Source organism: Aulonocara sp. 'chitande type north' Nkhata Bay, linkage group LG7, assembly GCF_057382095.1.
Source record: "Aulonocara sp. 'chitande type north' Nkhata Bay isolate Kocher_YH1m ecotype deep benthic linkage group LG7, A_spYH_male_GT1.1, whole genome shotgun sequence".
NCBI lineage: Eukaryota > Metazoa > Chordata > Actinopteri > Cichliformes > Cichlidae > Aulonocara > Aulonocara sp. 'chitande type north' Nkhata Bay.
The window spans coordinates 51,967,137-51,988,857 of record NC_141350.1 but is presented as its reverse complement, the minus strand read 5'-3'; the positions used below and the strand labels follow the sequence as shown (position 1 = coordinate 51,988,857).

Below are 21,721 nucleotides of genomic sequence, written 5' to 3'. Positions count from 1 at the left end.
GCTTTGCCAAGTGCCATCCATTATACTGAAGCAGTGCTGCAATGTTGTCTCTTTTCTCATGTTTTTTTTTTTCATATTTCAGCTTTAGTCTCCATTAATCCCCTTTTTATTCAGCCCTCTTTGTGACATTAACTCAATTTCTTACACCATACTCATTATCTCCCCATCATATCTGCTCTCCCTCTGCTGTTACACTGTAGTTTTCTTGACCATATCTTCTTTCCAACTTCCTCTCTTTTCTTTGCTGTCAACATTTGCTGTTTTATATATCTCACTCTTTTACCCCTTTCAACTGAAGCCCAGTGTCTTTTTTTTCTCTTGCCAACCTTCTTGTCTGCTTTCTTGTGTCACCAAGAGTGGCAGCAGCCAGCAGACTTCCCGACAATGGTTCTCTTACATTGATTTTTTTTTCTTTTCCTTTTGGCTAACCCTGTATATCTTTTCTTCTTCCCATATCATTTCCTCTTTTTTTTCTTTTCCAGGAATGGGTGACAGCCACTGACCTGCTCATCTCTTTGGACAGGCTTAACACCTTTGGAGATGAGTTTTTCAAGGACGCTAAAGTGCTGCGCTCGTACTTCTATGCCATCTCTGATTTCTCTGTGGGTGGCAGGTAAGAGACACCAGAAAATGTGGTGCCAAAGCAATGTCACCATGCTTGATACTCTCTGAAATAATAAATGTTGGGAACTAGTGTTGCTTAAGCAATTTTGATTTTTCGACTTCACTAGCATCTCTTTTTAAGGGAGTTATATAGTACCAAATGGCCAAATGTGTTTTAAAGTAAACTAATTCCCTGGCTGAGGTGTTACGGGTAGGTGGCTGGGCATGCAAAGCACAGATTTTACCCAGTATATCATAAGTTGATCAGTTTTAAGGTTTTATGTATCAGGACATGATAAAATGCATTTGGTTCTTAGCAGGTCTTCAAATGAAGTAAATACGACCTCAGATGAACAAGTGCACCTAGCTTATTATCCCGTGTCACTATTCATTTAACAAAATGCAGAAGCACTGTTTGAAAAACTAGGTCTATGCCATGATTCAGTAACCCTTTTCTATGGTCCACTCATCTTAACGATGTTGTTTCAGTTCACTGAGGTTTCTAGGTAGTCATTTATTCACAGCTCCCTGTAGCTGCTGCCAAAGCAGTTAATCAGGTTGAAGTTTGATTGCACCTTGATTTTTCTTTTTTCTTTTTCAGCCATTCTGTTGTAGATTTGCTGTTATGGTCAGTACTAATGTTTTGTTGTATGATCCAATTCGGGCCAAGCTAAAGTTGTCAGATGTCACATTTAACTCTAGAACACTCGTGGTATACAGAGGAGTTCATGGTTGACTCAATGAATGCTAGGTGTCCAGGTCCTATGGCTACACAACAAACCCAAATCATCACCCCTCCACCACCAGGAACACTGCAGCTCCACTTTTTGTACAAACTAGACGAGTCTTCCAGAGGTCCTGTGGTTTTCTCAGATGCAACTTTGCAAACCTAAGCCATGCTGTGTTGTTCCTTTTAGAGAGAAGAGGCTTTCTCCTAGCAACTCTTTCCAATCAAGCCATCAGTCTTTTTCTTGTCACGAACTTTAGCATTTAACATGCTAACTGAGGCTTGTAGTGTCTGAGATAAGCTTTTCACAGTCTGACCTTGAGGTGAATTTATTGGGGCATCTGCTACTGGGGAGACTGGCAACTGTCTTGAATGTTGTGGGCTTGTAGAAATCTTTCTCACTGAAAAATGGTGAACTTAAGATTGTTTGGAAATGGTCTTTTAACGCTTCCTAGATTGATGGGCAACAACAATTGCTTCTGTAAGATCACAGCTGATGTCTTTCCTCCTTAGCGTTGTGTTAACACACACCTGAATGCTCTGGACCCACAAACTGCCGAAATTTCTGCTTTTGCTGATGATCAATTCATCATATGCCTTTGATTAGCAACAACTGGCTGCTACTTACCTTCTTAATTTCTATGAAAGCAGTAAGGGTGTGCTTAGCTTTTCAAACACTGCTTCTGCATTCTTAAATGTTGTTAATTAAATAATTTTACAGTGTATTTATTCATCTGAGCTTGAATTTACCTAATCTAAAAGCTTACTAAGAACAAGATGATTTTTACTATGCCCTGATACATAAACCCTTAGAACTTTCTTTTTACTGTACCATGACTCTGTGTGGCCATGGCAAGATAACATGCTGAACCTATATTCTGTCCTGCTTTCTGCCTGTCAAGTTGGCATCAAATGAAAGTAAACCAAGATAATTCTCAATTCTCCTTCCACATCCTCGGGTTTATTACTCATAGTAATGAAAGGGGACATGGTACCAAAGACCAGGCTGCACCTTGGCAATGCAGATAGAACCAAACGATTAAGCAGCTGAGATGAAGCCCTCACAAAGAACGCAAAGTTGATCTGACATCTGTCATAAACACTTAGGATCTTTCAGCTGGATGACAAATTACCCACCAATGTCACAGCACGTGGGTAAGAGAGCCACATGGCCATTAGCCATATACTGGTGCTTTCTGCCTAAGTACACGTGTTTTTACACCACACGCTACAGGTCAAGTCAGCAAGCCAAATGCTATTAAAAAATCCTCCAGGTTTTCTACAATATATCAATAGTGCAAAAAGAGCTGTGGTGGCTTTAAGGTAAGAAAAACAAGCTTACGACCAGAAGGTCGCTAGTTAAAACCTTGGACCCTGGACGGGAAAGTGAGAAAACAGCACTTTCCTCTGTCTCATCAAAGAAAGGCCCTTAACCTCAGGTGCTCCAGCGGAGGTGCTCAGTGGTCAGCAGGGTATGCTTAAGTTATATAAGGAAGCTTCGGGGTCTAACTTTGTCAATGTGAAGACAGAATTTAGTGAATATATTTTGAGTATAGCGAAATAAAGTAATGTTGGAAACAACCCGCTCATGAGACAGATGTCTAAATATCTATGAGAAAATTTAAAGTGCACACATTACATGCTGCCAGTATATTTCAGATCAACACTCTCAAATTCACACCTCACTTCTAGCAGTCTAATATGTAGATCGGAAGCACCTCAGAGACAACGGAAACGAATGGGTGTGAGCCTCAGGCAAGCATACATCTGGTTCTGGGACAGCTGGCTAAATTTGACACAGCTTACCACTCAGCGACAAGTGCCTGTACCCCTGTCACAGCCACTTGACAAACCCAGTGACACTGCCAGGAAATAGTGCACACAGGAAGGCATATCTGTCATCATGCTTCAGAGGAAATAATCCACAGGCAGAGGGGAAGGAAATTAGCAGATAACAGTCTTATGAAAACTGAACTAAACAATCACGTTTAGCTCACAAATATTGACTTTTAATTTTGGAAGTTATTATAATTACTGAAGACGCAAAATTTCATTTATAAATTAAAAAAAGAAAAGCATAGAGTTAATGCTTTTGCACATACTAACACAGTTACCAACAGTGCGTTACTGTAATCCGATTACTTTTTTCAAGTAACGCATAAAGTAAGGGATTACTATTGCAAAAACGGTAATTAGATTACTGTTACTTTCCCATAGGAACGCTGCGTTACTGCGTTACTAAAACCGTTTTTGCGAGAATGTCTCATGACAGTGACGTAAGCGAGTGCGACGTTCGTGACAACAGCTGTGTGCAGATCAACAATGGATAATATATCGAGTGCGGGAGAGAGTATGAGCGTGCAGCGTTTAAAGCGTGGAAGTACTGACCTTACTTTGAGTTTGATTCCATAAAAAGTGACAAAAACATTAGTGTGCGCTGTGCGTGGGAAGAAAACTTCTTTTTACAGCGAAAAAAAACCCCTAAACTTCCGAGCAAGCACCGAGCGCACTACGACGTAATGGGAAATTCACAGAGAGTCTTCAACTGACCGCTGCGGCACACCTGCACCAGGGCAAATCTCCGCCTGCTATACAGGTGAAAATAGAGCAACAGGACTGCTAGTCTTTGACTTTATTTCTTTTCTGCTGTGTTTTACTTGCATCTATTTGAAAGAGTCAGTGTAAACACACACACACATATATATATATATATATATATATATATATATATATATATATATAATTTTTTTTTTTATGTGCTGGAATGTGCAGAAAATAGGTTTAAATGTTGAACAAATTTCTTCCAGTCAGAGAATGTTGCATATAATTAAATCTTTGTTTGATGCATAAAGTTAAAAGATTAAAACTAATAAGAGAAGTTTTAAAAAGATACTTTTCCATTTGATTACATTTTGTATGATGGATTATGCAGAAAAAGTAGAATCGGGCTGAAAGATCTATCGCTTTATCACCTATTCAGGTTGTAAATCGTGTTTTTAAAAAGTAACTAAGTAACTAAGTAATTAATTACTTTTGAAAATAAGTAATCAGTAAGGTATCAAGATTACTTTTTTGGGGAAGTAATCAGTAATTAGTTACTGATTACTTTTTATAAGTAGCTTGACCAACACTGGTTACCAATATTAGAGATACTGCACTCACTTGTTGCTGTTTCTGATACACTGGGTGAGTGTGAGTGTATTATTAGTGGCATATTAACACAGTTGAAAAGTGTAGTTGCTGAAGGGGAATAAAAGCCCTGCCTCACCCCAGACCACGTTTTCATCGGTGGAGGATAATAGAAAGTGACAACTTCTTACGGGGGAACTACCTTCCCGCTTTCCTTCCGCCTTCAAATTCATTCACTGTGTGCATAACTGTGTCCAAATTTGTGTGAGTAAAAAGAGGAGGAAAAACAGAGACAAACAAAAGCTTGTACATGCAGACTTTACCTAACTATCGATGTTTCCCTCAGATGTAAGTGTAACGGCCATGCCAGCGAGTGCATTGAGCGAGAACATGGTAACCTGGTCTGCGCCTGCCAGCATCACACAGAGGGAGCCGACTGCCAGAGATGTCACCCCTTTTACCAGGATAGACCCTGGGCCAGGGCCACTGGGGACTCTGCCAATGAGTGTTTGAGTGAGTAGCTTGATCCAAGGGTGACACTGTGAACCCACTGGGTGCAGCCATCTGGAAAATACACGTGCCAGTGTTAAATTCAAATGACATTCTCAGGCTGTCAGAGATCCCACTTAATCCATCAGTGTGCTACCTCACATCAATCCCCAGTATTTCTTAAATCTCGATATGTTCACATGCACCTTTTGTCTTTTATTGTGCGAGTTAGTAAATACAACCACTCATCACTGTTGGGGAGGATAAAAAGCACGTAGTCTGGAAGTCCTCGTGGAAATCACTGAACTTTACTGATCTTCATTATGCTCTAGGCTGAATGATTTTTTATTATGCTGAACTCAGCTTTACACATAATTTAACAATACGTCTGCCACCGCAGATGACCTTTTTTTTCTTTTTTCTATTTTTGTGTGCAAAAGTTGCCAGTAAAGGAAATAATCTGATGTATTTAAAATTGTCTGATTGCAGAGCCAAACAGCTGAGAGATCCCTGGAAGATTTGTGTATATTTGATTTTTGGCTCATATGCACAAATGTTTGCAGGCATTCTCCCACCGTTGCTTTTGTATATGTGATTTAGCTGAGTGTTATCGGGTTTGGCTCGTCAGACCATGCATTCCAGCTGAATCCTGCTGACGATTAACCCTTCTTTTTTTCCCCTGAATTCTATTAAGCAGCAGACTTGCTCTAATTACTCTTGCACTTGCTTCCGAGCAGATGGCATCTTAAATAGACTTCTGCACCCAACTTAATCAATTCTGTGCATTACTATAGACACCTTATAAAAGCACCAGAGAATGCGAAAGTGCAAAAAACCAAATGCTCATTGTAATTGTTCATCTCTGTCTGGCAGAAGATTCATTTTGACTGAGTTTGCCCCAGCCAACGCCGAAACAGTAATCACTGCTTTTACAATCAGCAAATCAAAATCAACATACACTAAATACACAGAGTCATGTAAACAAAAAAAACAGGGTTTTTGGTGTTTAAACTAATTTCTGACAAAATATTATTTTATTAAACTTCATCATCAAAAGGCTGGACAGTCTACATAAACATATGTAGTGTTGTCGAATGGAAGAGGTTCAAACATAAGGTCTGTGGGCCAGAATCGGCCCAAAAAAGACTCCAACCTGGCCCACTGGACAGCTGTGGAAAATGTGAAGGAGGACATAAATTTTGGACTATTAACAGCATTTTCATAAACAACTTATTGTACTGACAAACACCTCACCCACAGCCATTCATACTACATTAATAAAGTAATAAATAAACAATTAAATGACAAAAAAAAGTTCCTGTACTATAGAAACGTCTGTTTGTTTTACAGTGTGTACACAGTTAAATCAATAATGAGAATTTTCTTTGAATGAACAGAAACTTGCCACTTTATGATTACAGGGCAGTCTTGGCAATGAGATATCAGACTTTTCAGTAATTTTACACATGAATTTCTTACAGTTTAAGCCCAAAGAGTCATGCTGAGTCTTTCATTTACTATAGTGTTTCTTTATCATGTAGAAAAACTGAGACAGTCTATTGAAGTAACTCTTCTTTTACTTATTTTGAGATATCTCATGGATTAAACTTGTCCGGCCCACTTAAGATCAAAGTGGGTTGTAAGCAGGCCCACGATGCAAAATCTTGTTAGAGTCTGTAAATGAAGGACTTACAGGGTAAGTTTCCTTTAAAATATATTACCCCATAAACTAAAAAACATGCCTTATTATACGAGCTATAAAATAATATAGGCTGCAGTACAAAGTTTAAGATTTAGTGTTTTATCTCCAGTTTTATGACTACATAAAAACGTCCTTTCCTCAATTATGATAATTTTACATAAAACACTGTAAGTTTTGATATGATTCACTGGCAGGCATTGGGTGTTATATATATTTTGTAATTTATTAGCCATGCAACCCATTATATTAGCAAGGGCAGTGTTTGGATTTGCAAACATTCATAGCAACATGTAGACTGGCGTGTGTTAACAATATGGATCATTTCAGAGAATTTAGATGTATTCTTGTTAAACACATTTTTCTGCATTTATTGTGGATGTATAATGTATCCATCCATCCATCCATCCATGGATTGAAATCTATCCCTGCTGACACTGGACAAGAAATAGGGCACACCCTGCGGGTCAGCATTCAGTCAAAGGCCTGACACATACTATAGAGGCAGGCAACCATTTACACCCCTATTCACACCTAAACGTTGTAAATCTAACTTGCATGTCTCGCGTGTGGACAGTGAGAGGAAACTGTAGCATGCAGAGGGAACCCATACAGGCAGAGAGAGTGCCACATCATTTTATTGATGATGATGGTGATTGATGTGGTCATTGTTTAAAGACTGCTATTCAAAAAAAAATTTTTTTTAATGATTATTAGTTTTTTCTAGTGGTACTAGTAGTAAGCCAGTTTTCCAACTTTTTCTAAATCAGCAGGTAGTAAAGCTAAAATGATAACAACAGAAATTTGTTTCTCAATAGACTTTAATGTAAAAGGTTTTCATTATCTTAATATAAATTGATTAGCACACAGCAGCTGCTGCTACTAACAGAGCAAAAACATAGTAACACAAAGATATTAAAGTTATGTTTGTGGCCCATTTAAAAATTAGCTACCCAGATTATACAACGTCAGTTTAAGAAAAAATGAACAAAAAAACATCCAGAAGACTCTGGTGAGTCAAGCATCTCTTTTAATTGATATTTTTACACAGATAATCTTTTAGAACTGAAAATAAACTGCACCAGATGAGACCTTTAAAGATTTTTTAACTCTTGAAAGCTAACAATACGGCAATAATAAAGACAAAACATGAATTTTTTAAAACAAACACCAAGTGACACCCAATTAATTAACTTCCTATTTTCTGCAGTCACGTCTTTTGCTGCATATAGTAAATCATATTCCAGAGATTTAAAACTTAAGCTACTGCTCACTTTCCAATAATTAACTTGTAGCTTCATATCATATATGATCATCTCAGAAAATCCAATTTATTAAATTTGTCTCTTAATCATTGCAGTTTTTGTTTGTGAGCACACGCAATGGGTTTGAATGAAGGATCAGATTCCTCAAAGGCTTTCCATTTCAGCACAAGATAAAGCACTGCAGTGTTAAGTAAACGATTACCCACATTTACCAGAATGCTTAAAACAACACGAATAAGCACAAGTACAGTCATTCCAAATAACCCAGTGCTGACCCTGGATGGAATGTGTCAGCACAATGCTTTGGTCAATTGGGAAAATTTGCATAATCTTCCCACATAAAATGACACTTGACACATTACCCATCGTGTTTTAAAGAAAGAGTATGGTTACCTTTTTTTTTTTTTTTTTTTAATACCATGTGACGATGATCATGTTTGACATAGAATTAGGGCTCGCAGTAATATCAGCAGGCTGATTAAAATAAATGGTTTGTTAATAAGATGACTAATTTCTGTTTTGCAGATTAACAGAAAAGCATCTGTTTTATCTTCTTAGCTTTATTTCAGCCATAAAAACATAAAAAAACTGTCACAGTTCCATCAGTCATAATTTATGATCTTTACAGGGCACAATGTTCGGGGAGTTTCAGATTTAGAGCCTCATTTAAAAGAAGAAAAGGAAGAAAAGTGTGACAATCTTGCAATTATTACCGCTGTCTTTGCTGTTGTTGTCTGAACAGCAATAGCAGGTGGTAAATGGAAGCTTTAGGTGGCTTTTTACAAGAGTTTTTTCAATATTATGTGAACGTGACTCTGTGTGTTTATGAGTAATTTTAATATTAGTGTGGTTTTTTTATACAAACTTGAATTCAGACTGTATTTTGTTTAGTTTTTGTTTTTTACCTGGCTAGGTTTTTTTGGTCTTAAGGTGTGGAGAAATAACACAAACCTTTTTGCTACAATTTGCTCTGTGTGTGTGTGTGTGTGTGTGTGTGTGTGTGTGTGTGTGTGTGTGTGTGCGTGCGTGCGTGCGTGCGTGCGTGCGTGCGTGCGTATCAGGAGTGCAATGGAACGTCATTCTCATCAAGATTCTCCCCCTCTGAGACTGAAATCATTTATAGCCTGGGCAGGTTGCTTTGGGCCTTCACCATTTTTTGTTGTTTGCTTGATGTTGGAAGTGGCTTAGCCTGAGGCTGTTCCAGTAGGTACATGCTTTAAATCCCTTTTTTTAAACCACTGATTTATTGCTGATCCCGTTGTAGCTTGTATACTGTGATCATTTTGTTGCATACCTATTGTGAGGTTGACAACAAGGTAGATACATCACATACTTAACATTTTATTTCGGCCCCCTAAACTCCTGCTGTGAAAAAAGATGGTTGGGTAGCACCCAGTAATAATCATGCTATTTAGCATTAATAAGGTTTTATTATAGTATTAGCATCAACAACGTTAGCATAAAACCCACATAGATATATAAACTATAAACATTTAATATTGAAAACCCAGCTGCTAAATGTTCATGAAATTAGCTTGCTTTAAAGTAGCCAGGTCAAGATCATCATCAGCAATTGCAGGTTGAGAAATTTTTCTAACATTAATTTCACACTAAGCTGAAAATGATGATAAGCTGGTGTAGAATATACAATACCAAGACACTTACTTAGTCTGCAGTTGATTAGTTAATCAACTGTATTTGATCATCAGTAAGTTTGTGCACCTGTGTAAAAGGTTTTGTCAAATTGCTTTCAGGAGCATTTAGATGTGTGTCAATATAGTGTCACAATCTACCCAGGAGTGGATGTCACAGCAAGTTCACTCATAGGTCAGACTGTACGATGCTCAGACAAATCGCAAGTGCTAGGTCTCAGTTAGCATGTGAAACATTAAAGCTCCTGATAGTACAATTACAAAATGACTGAACAAGTATGGCTTGTTTGGCTGCCAGAGAAACTCTCTAAAACAAACCTGGCAACATGACTTAGCTTTGGAAACCACAACAATTCTATATAAATGTCGGCAAAAACACCTCATACCAACTGTCAAGCACAATGGTGGAGGGTCTGGACTTCTTTAAGTTGCTTGAAGACGTTTCACCTCTCATCCGAGAAGCTTCTCGGATGAGAGGTGAAACGTCTTCAAGCAACTTAAAGAAGTCCAGACGCTTTTCTTTGCAAGCTCCTTTGACTACGATGACCTGGATGACTGAGAACCTTCACAGACACAATGGTGGAGGATTAGCAATTTGTGTTTGTTTTTGTAGCCACAGTTCTTGGGCACTTTGCAGTCACACAGTCAAGTTCTACAAGCTATTGAAATATGGGGTGTATATATCGAGAATACTGCATAGAGGTCTGCGAAAACATTCTTTTTCACATGACTTTAGGCTAGACAAAGGAAAAGAATCCCAAAAAGACTTTAATAGAAAGATTACAATAAATTCTTTGTTAGCATATAAAGACCTTTGAATTTGACATTTACCTTCTCTTTATCCCAAGCTCATGAAGTTAAATAAAGTACAAGTATGATAAAGTTTGAATAAATGATAAAAGGAAAAAGTAAATGTGTGTTTGATGCTTGGATTATAGTACTTCTTTTGCATACAGCTATATAATCCTGTTATATTAAATGTATGGTCACATGTCAAAATGTTTTATTTTGGTAATTTCATTAAATAAGTAGTCTAGTCATTTATTAACTGGAAAATGTTCACTCTTTGATACAGACATACGAAACAATGTGAAGTATTTTTCTAGCAAACCAGTCTGCACAACTTTCACCAAATCCTGCACTGAAACTCTGACCACAGATAAGTGATTACAGAGTCTGAGAAATAGTTATAATATTTATTACACATACAGTAACACAATCAGATCTCATATTGTTCATATGGTTTTGTAGAAATTTATAATATTTGGGATTTGTACAGTGGAAGAAAAATATCCCATCACATTCAGTCAATGCAGTTTCTTCTTTTTGTGCACCAAAAGTAAAAGAAAATCTACAGCTAAGGAGTTCTTGTGTGAGCTTTTTGAGTTCAAAATAGGTATTGCATTATCTGACAAGACTTCCAACTCAGTCCAATCAACCTCAAACCATTAACCAGTACAGAATGGTACTATACTTATTTCACACTACACCCCATTACATCCCAGTGTCACATAAATTTGAAAACTTTTTCCCTCTAAAACCCTGTCCAGTTTATTTACGTTGAGACTTTTTCGCCTCATCTGGCACATGACTGAGGACTCATCACAGTTGTTTTCCATTACATCATAAGTAACCTTAACTACCTACAGGCCACAACAAGTCAGAACAGCACTGACCACAGCAGAACAAGCTTTATTCCTATTTTTCAGCAACTGAAATGAAACCCTGTGTCACAGCTGTGCTAATATGTTGAGATAATTTAAATTTAATATATTTTGGATGGTAGAGATAAGTAATGGTTTGTAACCTCACCCATGATGAGGAAACTCAGAAAAAAGTCCTTCCCTATAGACATAATAAAAGGACAGAGAAATTAATCATTGAAAACAAACAAATCATATATAAAGAAATGTCAGCTGTCCTACATTACTACTGAAGTGTCTGAAAGATATCAAAGCATGGATGGCCTAATTTTTTGGAATTTTAATGAAAGTAAGACTGAGATCGTTGTTTTCAGACCCAGTGGTGTTTGTGATTCCTCGTCTCTTGGACCTGGTCCCCTGCATTCATACGTGACTAACCTTGCTATCACACTGGACTGTGATTTTATACTAGATAAGCAGATGAATTCTGTTATTAAAGCTCATTTTTATCATTTGAGACTTTCATAAAGAATCAAATCCACTTTATCCTGTAAAATCTTTGAACGTCTTATTCAACTTCTGTCATAATGCCCCTTGGACGATTGCACTGCGCTCTATATTGGCCTTAGAAAAGCTTCCCTTAACGCCCAGACCAAAGTGCTTCAGCTCATCTTTTAGCCGGAACCTGCAAACGAGACAACATTTCCCCGTCCTGGCATCTCTCCACTAGCTCCCAGTTCAGTTCTGGATCCATTCTAAGATTTTATTATTTGTTTTTTAAACTTTTAATGGATCACTGCCACCATACTGAGCTCTTAACTCCATATGTTCCCTCAAGATCACTGAGGTCCATGGACCAGCTGCTCCTGCTGTCCCTAAAACCCGGCTGAAAACCAGGGGCGTGCGAGCCTTTTATGTTATTCATCATGGCTCATCATTATACTAAACGGTGGTTTTATAATATAAGTAAATGACTCTGAGGGGAAGAGAGAAATCAGCTTTCCCAATAAAACTCAAAGACCTTCAACATATTTAAAAGGTTTAAAATGATTTATAGGATGTTTAGCTAAAGCAAACATTATTATCATAGCAGTATAACTCACAGCAGCGAAACATGATGGCTTCTAAGTTGAAATCTTTATATTTTATATCATTTTATACACCAAACCAATTACACTGGTTTAGCATACTCTTAAAGGCACTGTTTCCGGGAATATGTTTGTTTGCTTTCTTACTGAATTAGATGAGAAAGAGTGCAATTTTTCATTTGAAAAATCAAAATCAATCAACCTTGGGATAAATATACAATCCAACCAAGCCAGAAAGCAGGGGGGAAAAGCCAGACTGACTTTGTCCAAACACAAACAACAATTCACTTAAGTTGGCTGATTGACACACTAAGTTTGTTGGATCAGTGACACAAACAAAAAACAAACCCAAAAAACATCAGTTTGTGGTTTAATGCCATGTTGAAGTTGGGTGTAGTGAGCTCTAGTCTCATATTTAAGCTTAGATGAAAAATTGATGCCTCCTTAATGTCTAACTCTTGCCAAGAGAACAAATAAGCATATTTCCTGGAAGTAAATGCAATATAAAACACATTTATGAGGCCTTGCTGCATTGAACCTCAAAACACATTAAAGATTAAAACATGTATGAAATTGCCTGTCCCAGTTTTGTATGTATTACTGTAGAGTGTGTCATTACACATTCTTTTGGCAAGAAGGAAAGTAGATAGTGAGAATTATGGCATTATTATGTTAGAGATGAGACTTTGGAGGACTCCTGTAAAGAAATACAGACTTAATAACAAAAATAATAATCACCATCAGTACTTTGGATAAGCTGAGATGATGGTGGTGGTCATGACATGATGACCATCACCACGTGGGGGCCAGGTCCCATGTAGTACGCTAAAAGTCTTATACATATACAGTATGTGAAGCATGACTCTGCCTCGGCTGCTTCATCACTGCTGCTTTTCTATATTCTCTTGGCAGGACGTCTCATTCATCCAGCAAATTAAATGTAAAAATGAGAAATCATTGTGCCTGCAGGGATTTTGGTCCCTCTCTGCAATGTGTTCTGCAACAGCACTAAGAAATTATTCATATAAAGGGCAGAAGACAGTAAGAGTGGTTTACATTACCTCCCCTGCAGATGACGCAGGGTGGCAACCTCCTTTACACTCCCAAAATCATTCCTTGCTGCTAAAAGAAGGAAAAATAAAGACTAGTGCTGGGTAAACTGGCCACAAAATACACAGCACTGATATTAATGTTTACTATGCATACGCTCAGACACTTTGGGTATTTATTGCTTACAAGATAAGATAATAATAATAATGATAATAATAATAATGGACAAAGAAGAAGAAATTGTTTGTAAAATCAACATCTTTGAACACTCACATCCTAAAATCACATACCTCATCAAACAAATGATCAGCATGAACATTTTGGCTGCCCCTGTAAAATTAATCAAAATAAAATACAACCTCATATGTGATTTTTGTCTTTTTGATCTTTGATCAAACATCTAACTCCCAGACTGATGCTGGCAGGAGTTATAATCAAAATAATCAAAATGATGAGACAGCCTTCATATCACAGTATCACATCTTTTTATTTAGCTTTGATTATTTATGCTTTGCCATGCCACACAGAAATAAGTGGTGATTCTGGGCTATGAGGGGTCATGTGCTCTTAAAACCACAGGAGATAAAGAAGAACTTCGCTTTTACTGCATGTCCAGATTAATTTCTCTGAGACAACGCCCCAAGGAGCAATAAGAGGGCATCGTCCACGCTTGTATAGGCATAATCTGCAAATTAAAGAGTCCTTGAAAGCCCTCAGTAGGAGTCTGAATGCTGCAGGACTGGCCACTCACTAAAAGTTAGTGTCACTGGCTCATAGTCTTACTGAGGGCACAGGACCGTCCATGTTTCTCACAGGGACAGTGCAGAATGTAATGAAACATCCACTTAATGTACAGTAAAGATGCACACAGAAGAGCTTGGACCTTTGTTTGTTGACTTATTGACCTGTCTTGTCACCTGCAACACTTTCTGTGCTGCATGAGCAACGGAGGAATGTGATCATTGGATATACAATGTGCAGGAGCTTCAGGTAGCATTTAAATCCATACATTTCCAAAATTGAAAATATCACAATTAAGTGATAATATTGGCAAAAATTACTATCTGTTGCAATCTACATACACATAAATTCATTTAGTCCACTTACATTCACAGTACATCCAGAACCTCAACGATCTAAAACAGAAATGCCTCCACCAATAGTTACTGGACAGTTATTTAACTGCAAAACGACATAGCTGCTGACAATCTTACTTAACCAGAATATAACCAGTTGGCAACTAGGTACGACAAGTCACATATTGCAAAGAGATTGGCTGCTGATAAGTTGTGCTTACTGGTGCAGACTGATTTATTGTATTGTATTGTATTGTATCTTTATTTGTTTCAGACATATAAAACAAAAAACAATATATACACACTACATATATTTTCATTTACAGATACGAATATATATGTAGATATACACACACACACACGTATGTGTTCAGATAAACAAAAAATATATAATGAAATAAAACAAAATCGTCTGACATAATGTAACAATGTTTGGTCTGAAAAGGAGTAGGAAGAAGTATGAACATACTTATTAATTCCTACCCCTGCTCAACATCTTATTGATCCCACCTAATTCACCTAATTCCCATCATCACATACTTCACACGATACACGAGGAGAACCTATATAAACTTGGCTACCGTGATTGATATAATTTGGATATAATTTGATATTTTTATACATACAATGGGTGATCATCTTTATCGGTATCATATTCTTCCAAAATCAGTTTTCGAAGTATTTTCATGAACTTACTAATTCCTGAGCATTGCTGTAGATCTATAGTAAAACTATTCCACAGTTTTACCCCATAAATAGTGACACAAAAGGTTTTAACCTTTGACCGTGCTTTAAGAATCCTTAGATTCAATTTCCCCCTCAATTCATAGTCTCCTTCTCTGTCATAGAACATCCTCTGTATATTTCCTGGTAACATATTGTATCTGGCCTTGTACATAATTTTTGCAGTTTTATATTTTATAAGATCCATAAACTTCAGTATTTTTAATTTCAAAAACATGATGTTAGTATGGTCTCTAAATCCTGCTTTATTAATCATCCTGATTGCTTTTTTTTTGAATTTTACATATTGGTTGAAGTGCAGTTTTATATGTGTTTCCCCAAATTTCCACACAGTATTCCAAATATGGCAATATAAGTGAACAATAAAGTACCCGGAGTGATTTGGAAGGCAAAAAATATTTAACTTTACTTAGTACGGAGATGCTTCTTGACAGTTTGGCTTGTATATGCTTTATGTGAGGTTTCCAGCAGATTTTGTTATCTATTATCACACCCAGAAATTTTGTATCCGAAACTTGCTCTATTTCAACATTGTTTACTAATAATTTTGCTCCTGCATTTAGACAGTGTCTATACATGATTTTGCAGTTATTTACAAACCTTTGCAACTTTATCAGCCTCCAGTGGTTTGGAGACAGGCTGCCTCTCAGCAGGTAACCTGTGCAATCACCTTGTGATCAAAAAATGGTTGTCCAGAGGTTTGGGTTTCAAAACTGAACTTGATTCACTGAGTGCAAAAACATTTGGTGGGATTCCAGGAAAACCACTGATTTTTCTTTATTGTAAAGAAGTTGCCATCCGATTTTTTTTTCCTCTAGTGTGACTGAGCCATCATCCAGTTCAGGGGTTGCTGGAGACTTTTCCAGATGACCTTTGGTTTAGAGGTGGGATAAATCTGTTCTTCACTGAGAGGCAAACAACCATGACAATTACATCCACAGTTTCAACCAATTTAAAGTCAATAATTTTCCTAATATGAATGCCTCTGGACGCTTAGGGAGAACACGCAGAACCTTCTTCCTGTGAGGTTCTGTCCTAACTAGCAAACCTTAATTATAAATGCATGTATGTAAATACAGAGTAGAAGTTACATCTTGTGCTTCTAGTCACTTTTGATTTTTTTGGTGCCTCATTTATTGAATAAACATAAATGCGGGATTGTGGTTCTCTCAAAAGATTATTGTGCCGTATGGTGGTTCAAAAAGTTCATACAAAGGGCACAGACTATCAATTTGCACAAAAAACAAAGCGACTTTAATGAATTTATGAATACATTAACAAAAAACAGGATGCTGTAGCCTTGTCACAGAGCCAAGCCAACAAAAGTCCAAAAAGAAAGATAAACTAACACAGAAAATAAAACCCAAACGTAAAGAACTAAGCACAAACGAAAAAGAGATAAGCAGGGAGAGGTGAGTAGGGGTTTATTAAGAGGCAAAATGACAAAGAACAAGTCGAACTTTAAATACGGAGGATTTATTGAGCACATAAGAAAACAACAAACAACAACATGGACTGGAATATAAAATACAGGGAGGCTTAGAAGCAACTAAAAACTACAGACTTTCCTGTTTCATATCTGTTACACAATCATAATTTTGAGAAGACAGAAATGAAACCATATTTCCAGATTTGGCAGTTTTCCATAGTTTTGTTTGGGATTTTTTGTTGTTGTTGTTTTTTTTTAATCTAATTATCCATAAACATTTATTAGTTTTTGTATTCCGGTAAAACTGTCGCTCCCGTTATGTGAGCAGCGCAGTCAGATAAAGATCAGGTTTGGTAGGTTTAGATCATTTTTAAAACTAAATTACAACAGTATTTGTAATAAAAGTTGTGTTTATTTATTTATTTACTTGATATATATATTGAACTTTCTTGCTTTGTGATCGATAGATTTTCCACTCTTAAACATAAGGTTCTGAGTTACCCTAATTGCCCATTTATTTGCTCCTTATAGTCACACCATTAGTTGTGATTGTCATAATGCACTGTTCATTGTTGGTCCAGCAAGAAGTGCAGCTAGTGCCACTGTTAAACTGATAAAACCCCATTTGATAGATGGAAACAATCAAGAGTGCAATACAGTCTGTATTCCTGTTGTAATCCTGTAGGTTTCGACCCTAAAGGCCACTCAAGAATGTATGAGCCGTAGCATTCTGGGAGGTTTAAAGTGCTTTGTGAACTATATCATCAGACTCAGCAATGAGCTAACAGCGCCTACTTACTTGCATGAAGCCTCCACAGTGACGCACAAGCTGTGTGGTCCCCAGGACAGGACTGTTGTAACAGCATGTTAAAGAGACAGCAGTGGGTGGGCAAACATAAAAATGTGGACGAGATAACCTAACACAAGTTATGGAGAGCTGTATGGGGGAGTCTTCATGTTAAACTTGTTGAGAAACAGCCTCAAATGATTTGTTCTGCCTCAGCTCCCCTCTCCCTTTCTGCTGGTAGCAATCTTCGTCCCACATACGTATAAAACCTTAACTGCTCAGCTACAGTTATTTTACACCCCGTTACTAAGATGGCAAAGATGCTGTACTGTAACATGCTTATGATAATGTGCTCAGCAGTTTGATGTCTCACAAGAAAGGAGGCTAACACGGCCAACATCAAAGGCAGTTAATGTTAAAAAAAAAGTGTAGAGTAATATAAAATACAGTTGGGTAGCCGAAACCATTATAGTCACATACACTAAAAAAAAATCATAGCACTAAAAAAATTACAAAATGTAATAGTAAAGAAAAAAAGAGAACACCAGAAATAGAGCTTTATAGTAAAAACAGATTCATAACAATGCTAAAGTTCGAATGATCAGAAGTAACATGTTCTGATTGCCCTATAGCTTGTTTCACTATAGAGAACCACATTTACAGGTAAAAGAGTAAAGCCTGGTTGCCAGATATCTTGCACTGCACTGTAATACGTTGTCTTTATGAATGAGTAAATATTGTTTGAAATATCAATGTGTATTTGTAGCACTAGCTGAAATGTGACTGTCTCACAGTGTTTCTGACAGTATTTCTACTTGGCTATTAGCTAGCCTGTGCAGCAGTCACACTACCACTACCTGACATGATAAAGATAGAGTGAATGGGAGGTGACAAGTTGAGACAACCAGTTGTATTTGTGCTGTAGCTACCCACTGGCGTCAATCAGAAGTGAGTCATTCAGAAACTTTTTATTTTTGTAGGTGGGGTGGTTGTCAGATTTTGTTGAACTGGGGATAGCAGATGTGTTTTGAAGGATGAGAACTGCAGTTCAGGCCATAAATATCATTGGCCTAGACGGGCTAGGTGGACATGTTTCCACTTGAGTAACAAACTGGACTGGTTATATTTGTCTAATGTTAGTATTTGCTCCACTAAGAAATGGAACAAATACCAATGTATATGTAAAAAAATATAAAGAGTTAGACATTTATGAAGTGCCTTGAGCAGCTGGTCAGAAAACACATCTGCTGCTCCCCGACATCCTGGACCCTCTTCAATTTGCCCACAGAAGGAGCAGAGTCATGGACGACACAGTCGCCTTGGCAACACACACTGCCCTCACCCATCTGGAAAACGGGAACACCCTTCCTCCTCGCTCACTGAAAACACAGTGTGCGATTTCTTAGTGTACTCTTGTGCTCCTTTTTCACTTCCAAGAACATCATCATTAAGTTTGCAGGCAATAGGACTGTTGTAGGCCTTATTGCAGACAATGATGAGACAGCCGACAAAGCTAAACAGGCCAACAACCTTTCTCTCACATCAGCAGAACAATGGAGATGATAGTGAACTATCATCCAGAAGAGAACACTGGCTCATCCATATTAGCTATGCTAACATTGAAGTGGTAGCCACTTTCAACTTACTCAGTGTGAACATTACTGAGAATCTATCCTGGAACCTTCACATGGACATCACGGACAGAAAGGCCCGTCAGTGCTCATACTTTCTGAGGACACTTAGTTTTACAAGACACTATCTCCTGAATCTTCCACAGAAGCACGATCGACAGCCTGGTGACAGGCTGTATGACAGTTTTGGAATGGAAGTTGCTTGCTAAAAGCTGGAAATCACGACAGAGATTGGGGCAGCCATCAGAGATCGTCACTGCCAAGAGCTATCCCGCCATTAAAAAGATCTGCCTGATGTCTGTGTAAGGCCGACAGAATTATCAAGGATCATAGCCATCCAGAAAACCAGCTGTTCTCCTTGTCCATGCATTGGTGAATTACTGCAGTACAATATGTAACAGTATAATTTAATCGGTCACTGGTACTGCTGTTTATAACTCTCAGTTTACCCATGTGCAATAATTCTCCATACTCCTAATCTAATTCTCCCAAGAACCTCAGTATCCATGTTGCATCTGTAAGTCTTCTCCTAGCAAAGATTGCTGGTTCCTGCTGTATCTTTTACAATAATCTGAACTACAACTCAAGGATGGCGTTTTAGAGCTGCAGCAATGAATAAACCTAATTTATTAAACGCAAACAGGTAACTCACATTGATGAATCCAGAGATAATGACTTGATTCTTCAGTTCATGTTTGATTGAAAAAACTTTTTGGCACTTTTAAATTCATTGGGGATTTAAAGCCACGACTTTTAGTTTTAGTTCCCATTCTCTTTAATTTAATTTTCAGATACAGCAGGCAGCAGTCGTCAATTACTCCTTGTGTAGATTTCTCATAAAAAATGTAATCACATTCCCTCACTAATGATTCAGCAGCAGAAGTGATTTGTTACATTACATGTTTGACTCAGAACAACTTCATCAAAGGTGCCCTTAAACAACTTCAAAGACTTCACACCCACTTGCCTCATCTTCTGTATTTAACACTTGAAGGAAAAGAAAACAAGGTATTTTGGTTTTAATAAGCAGTCTGTACAGTCTGGAATCAGAATGTTTACTAAACACAAATTCCTTAGTTCCAGTGACTGCACAAAGCAATTAAGAAGTCCCATCCTAAGTGTGAAGACGTGCGTTCACACACCGACCCGCTCAAAACCCACATGACTCCATAAGCTCTTACCAGCAAAGCCTTTATTATGTTACTGACATGGACATGGACAGCTGGAGACACAGCGGCCAAGTAGTCATTCCTGTTATACTTCTTTGAAGTCCACTTGAAATCCGCCACCTGGGGTGCGTGCGTAGTTGGTGCATTGAAATGTAAATTCTTCGCAGATGAGCGTGTGTGGTCACAAAAATATTGCTAGGCACCTGGATGTCAGCATAGACCCCTGTGCTCAGTGTTTGATGATGAAATTAACGTCACTCGCACCTCAGCGGACTCACATAATCAATGCATAAGAAATGAGAAAACTTAGTAGTTGCCGTTCTTACCTCATTTACATGAACCATAGAGACCACTGAAGTAAACCTTTTACTAATGTAGTGTACAAATTAACGCGGTATCAGTAATCAAACTGTATGTAGCTTATCACATTGTCGATGCAAGATCATAGTCAGTATGATTGTAGGTAATACAGGCAGCCACAAGCCAAATGGAAAAACTAATGAGCATTTAGGAGCTAAAGTGCCTGAGTTTCCCTTAATGATGCAGTACAGACCAAAATAGGACAAAAAGAATTGGGCTTTTAGTGGTCAGAGGGCTGGAAACAGCTGCTGGGAATGATTGCTGTTGGGTTCCTATATGCTTTTTCTTTCTCCAATTCTGGATCATAGGAGGGCCGGATACAAGCTATCATATGGTGAGAGGCTGCTAGTCTAAGCCGAAGATTAAAACCAAAAGAAATTCATGCTCCGATTCATGCCTGCGTTTATTTGGATGTTAGCACCTCCAGAACAACTGCAACATCCACACAGAAGGGTGGTGGATTTGTACCCAAAGAAGAGCTAAGCCACAGCCAAGGAATGGATTAATATGTGCTAAATCAACAATAATTACGAACTCATTACTTTTAAAATTCTAAATATATATGGAAATGAGAGCAGTCACAATAGTTGTAGGTTTTTTAACCCTGCGAAGCCTCGATTTGTGGCTAGTAACTGTATCTATGCAATATAAGTTACAGCCAAACAAATGAAGGCTCTGTACATTAAAGTCCTTAACCACCGAGCCCAAGTTCATCACATGTTAGGTTTTAAAAGCAACCGGTGAAATAAGTTAAATACTAATGAGACTTCTTATTAAGATAAGATAAGATAAGATAAGATAGAACTTTATTAATCCCTCGGGTGGGTTCCTCTGGGAAATTCGACTTCCAAAAAAAGCACAGCAACGACCGAAGTTACAGTTACAGAACTGTTATATATATATATACACACACACACACACACACACACATATATAAATACAGAGACAAATATAAATAAAATATACAAAGGGGATAAATAGAATAAATAGGAATAAAAAATAAAAATACAAGTGAATTGCACATTTCAAGTATTGAGTCTATTGCACTGTTGACTATTTACAAAAAGTATTGCACAAGGTATTGTACAGTGAGGTGAAGAGGCACTACAGCTTAGTTGTTCCCCCCTCCTTTGTCCTCCTGTTTCCCCTCCCTCTCCCCTCCAGAGAGGAGTTAAACAGT

At 37.7% G+C, this 21,721-nt stretch overlaps 1 protein-coding gene across 1 annotated transcript in view; it reads left to right on the top strand.

Annotated features, from left to right (window-relative positions):
• Nucleotides 1-21,721, top strand: part of lamc3 (laminin, gamma 3) — a 159,891-nt gene that overhangs the window by 32,498 nt on the left and 105,672 nt on the right. Inside the window, exons 3-4 of the mRNA XM_086301216.1 lie at nucleotides 483-613; nucleotides 4,806-4,972. Of these exons, the coding sequence (XP_086157342.1) occupies nucleotides 483-613; nucleotides 4,806-4,972 (298 nt within the window). The remainder of the gene's footprint in view (nucleotides 1-482; nucleotides 614-4,805; nucleotides 4,973-21,721) is intronic.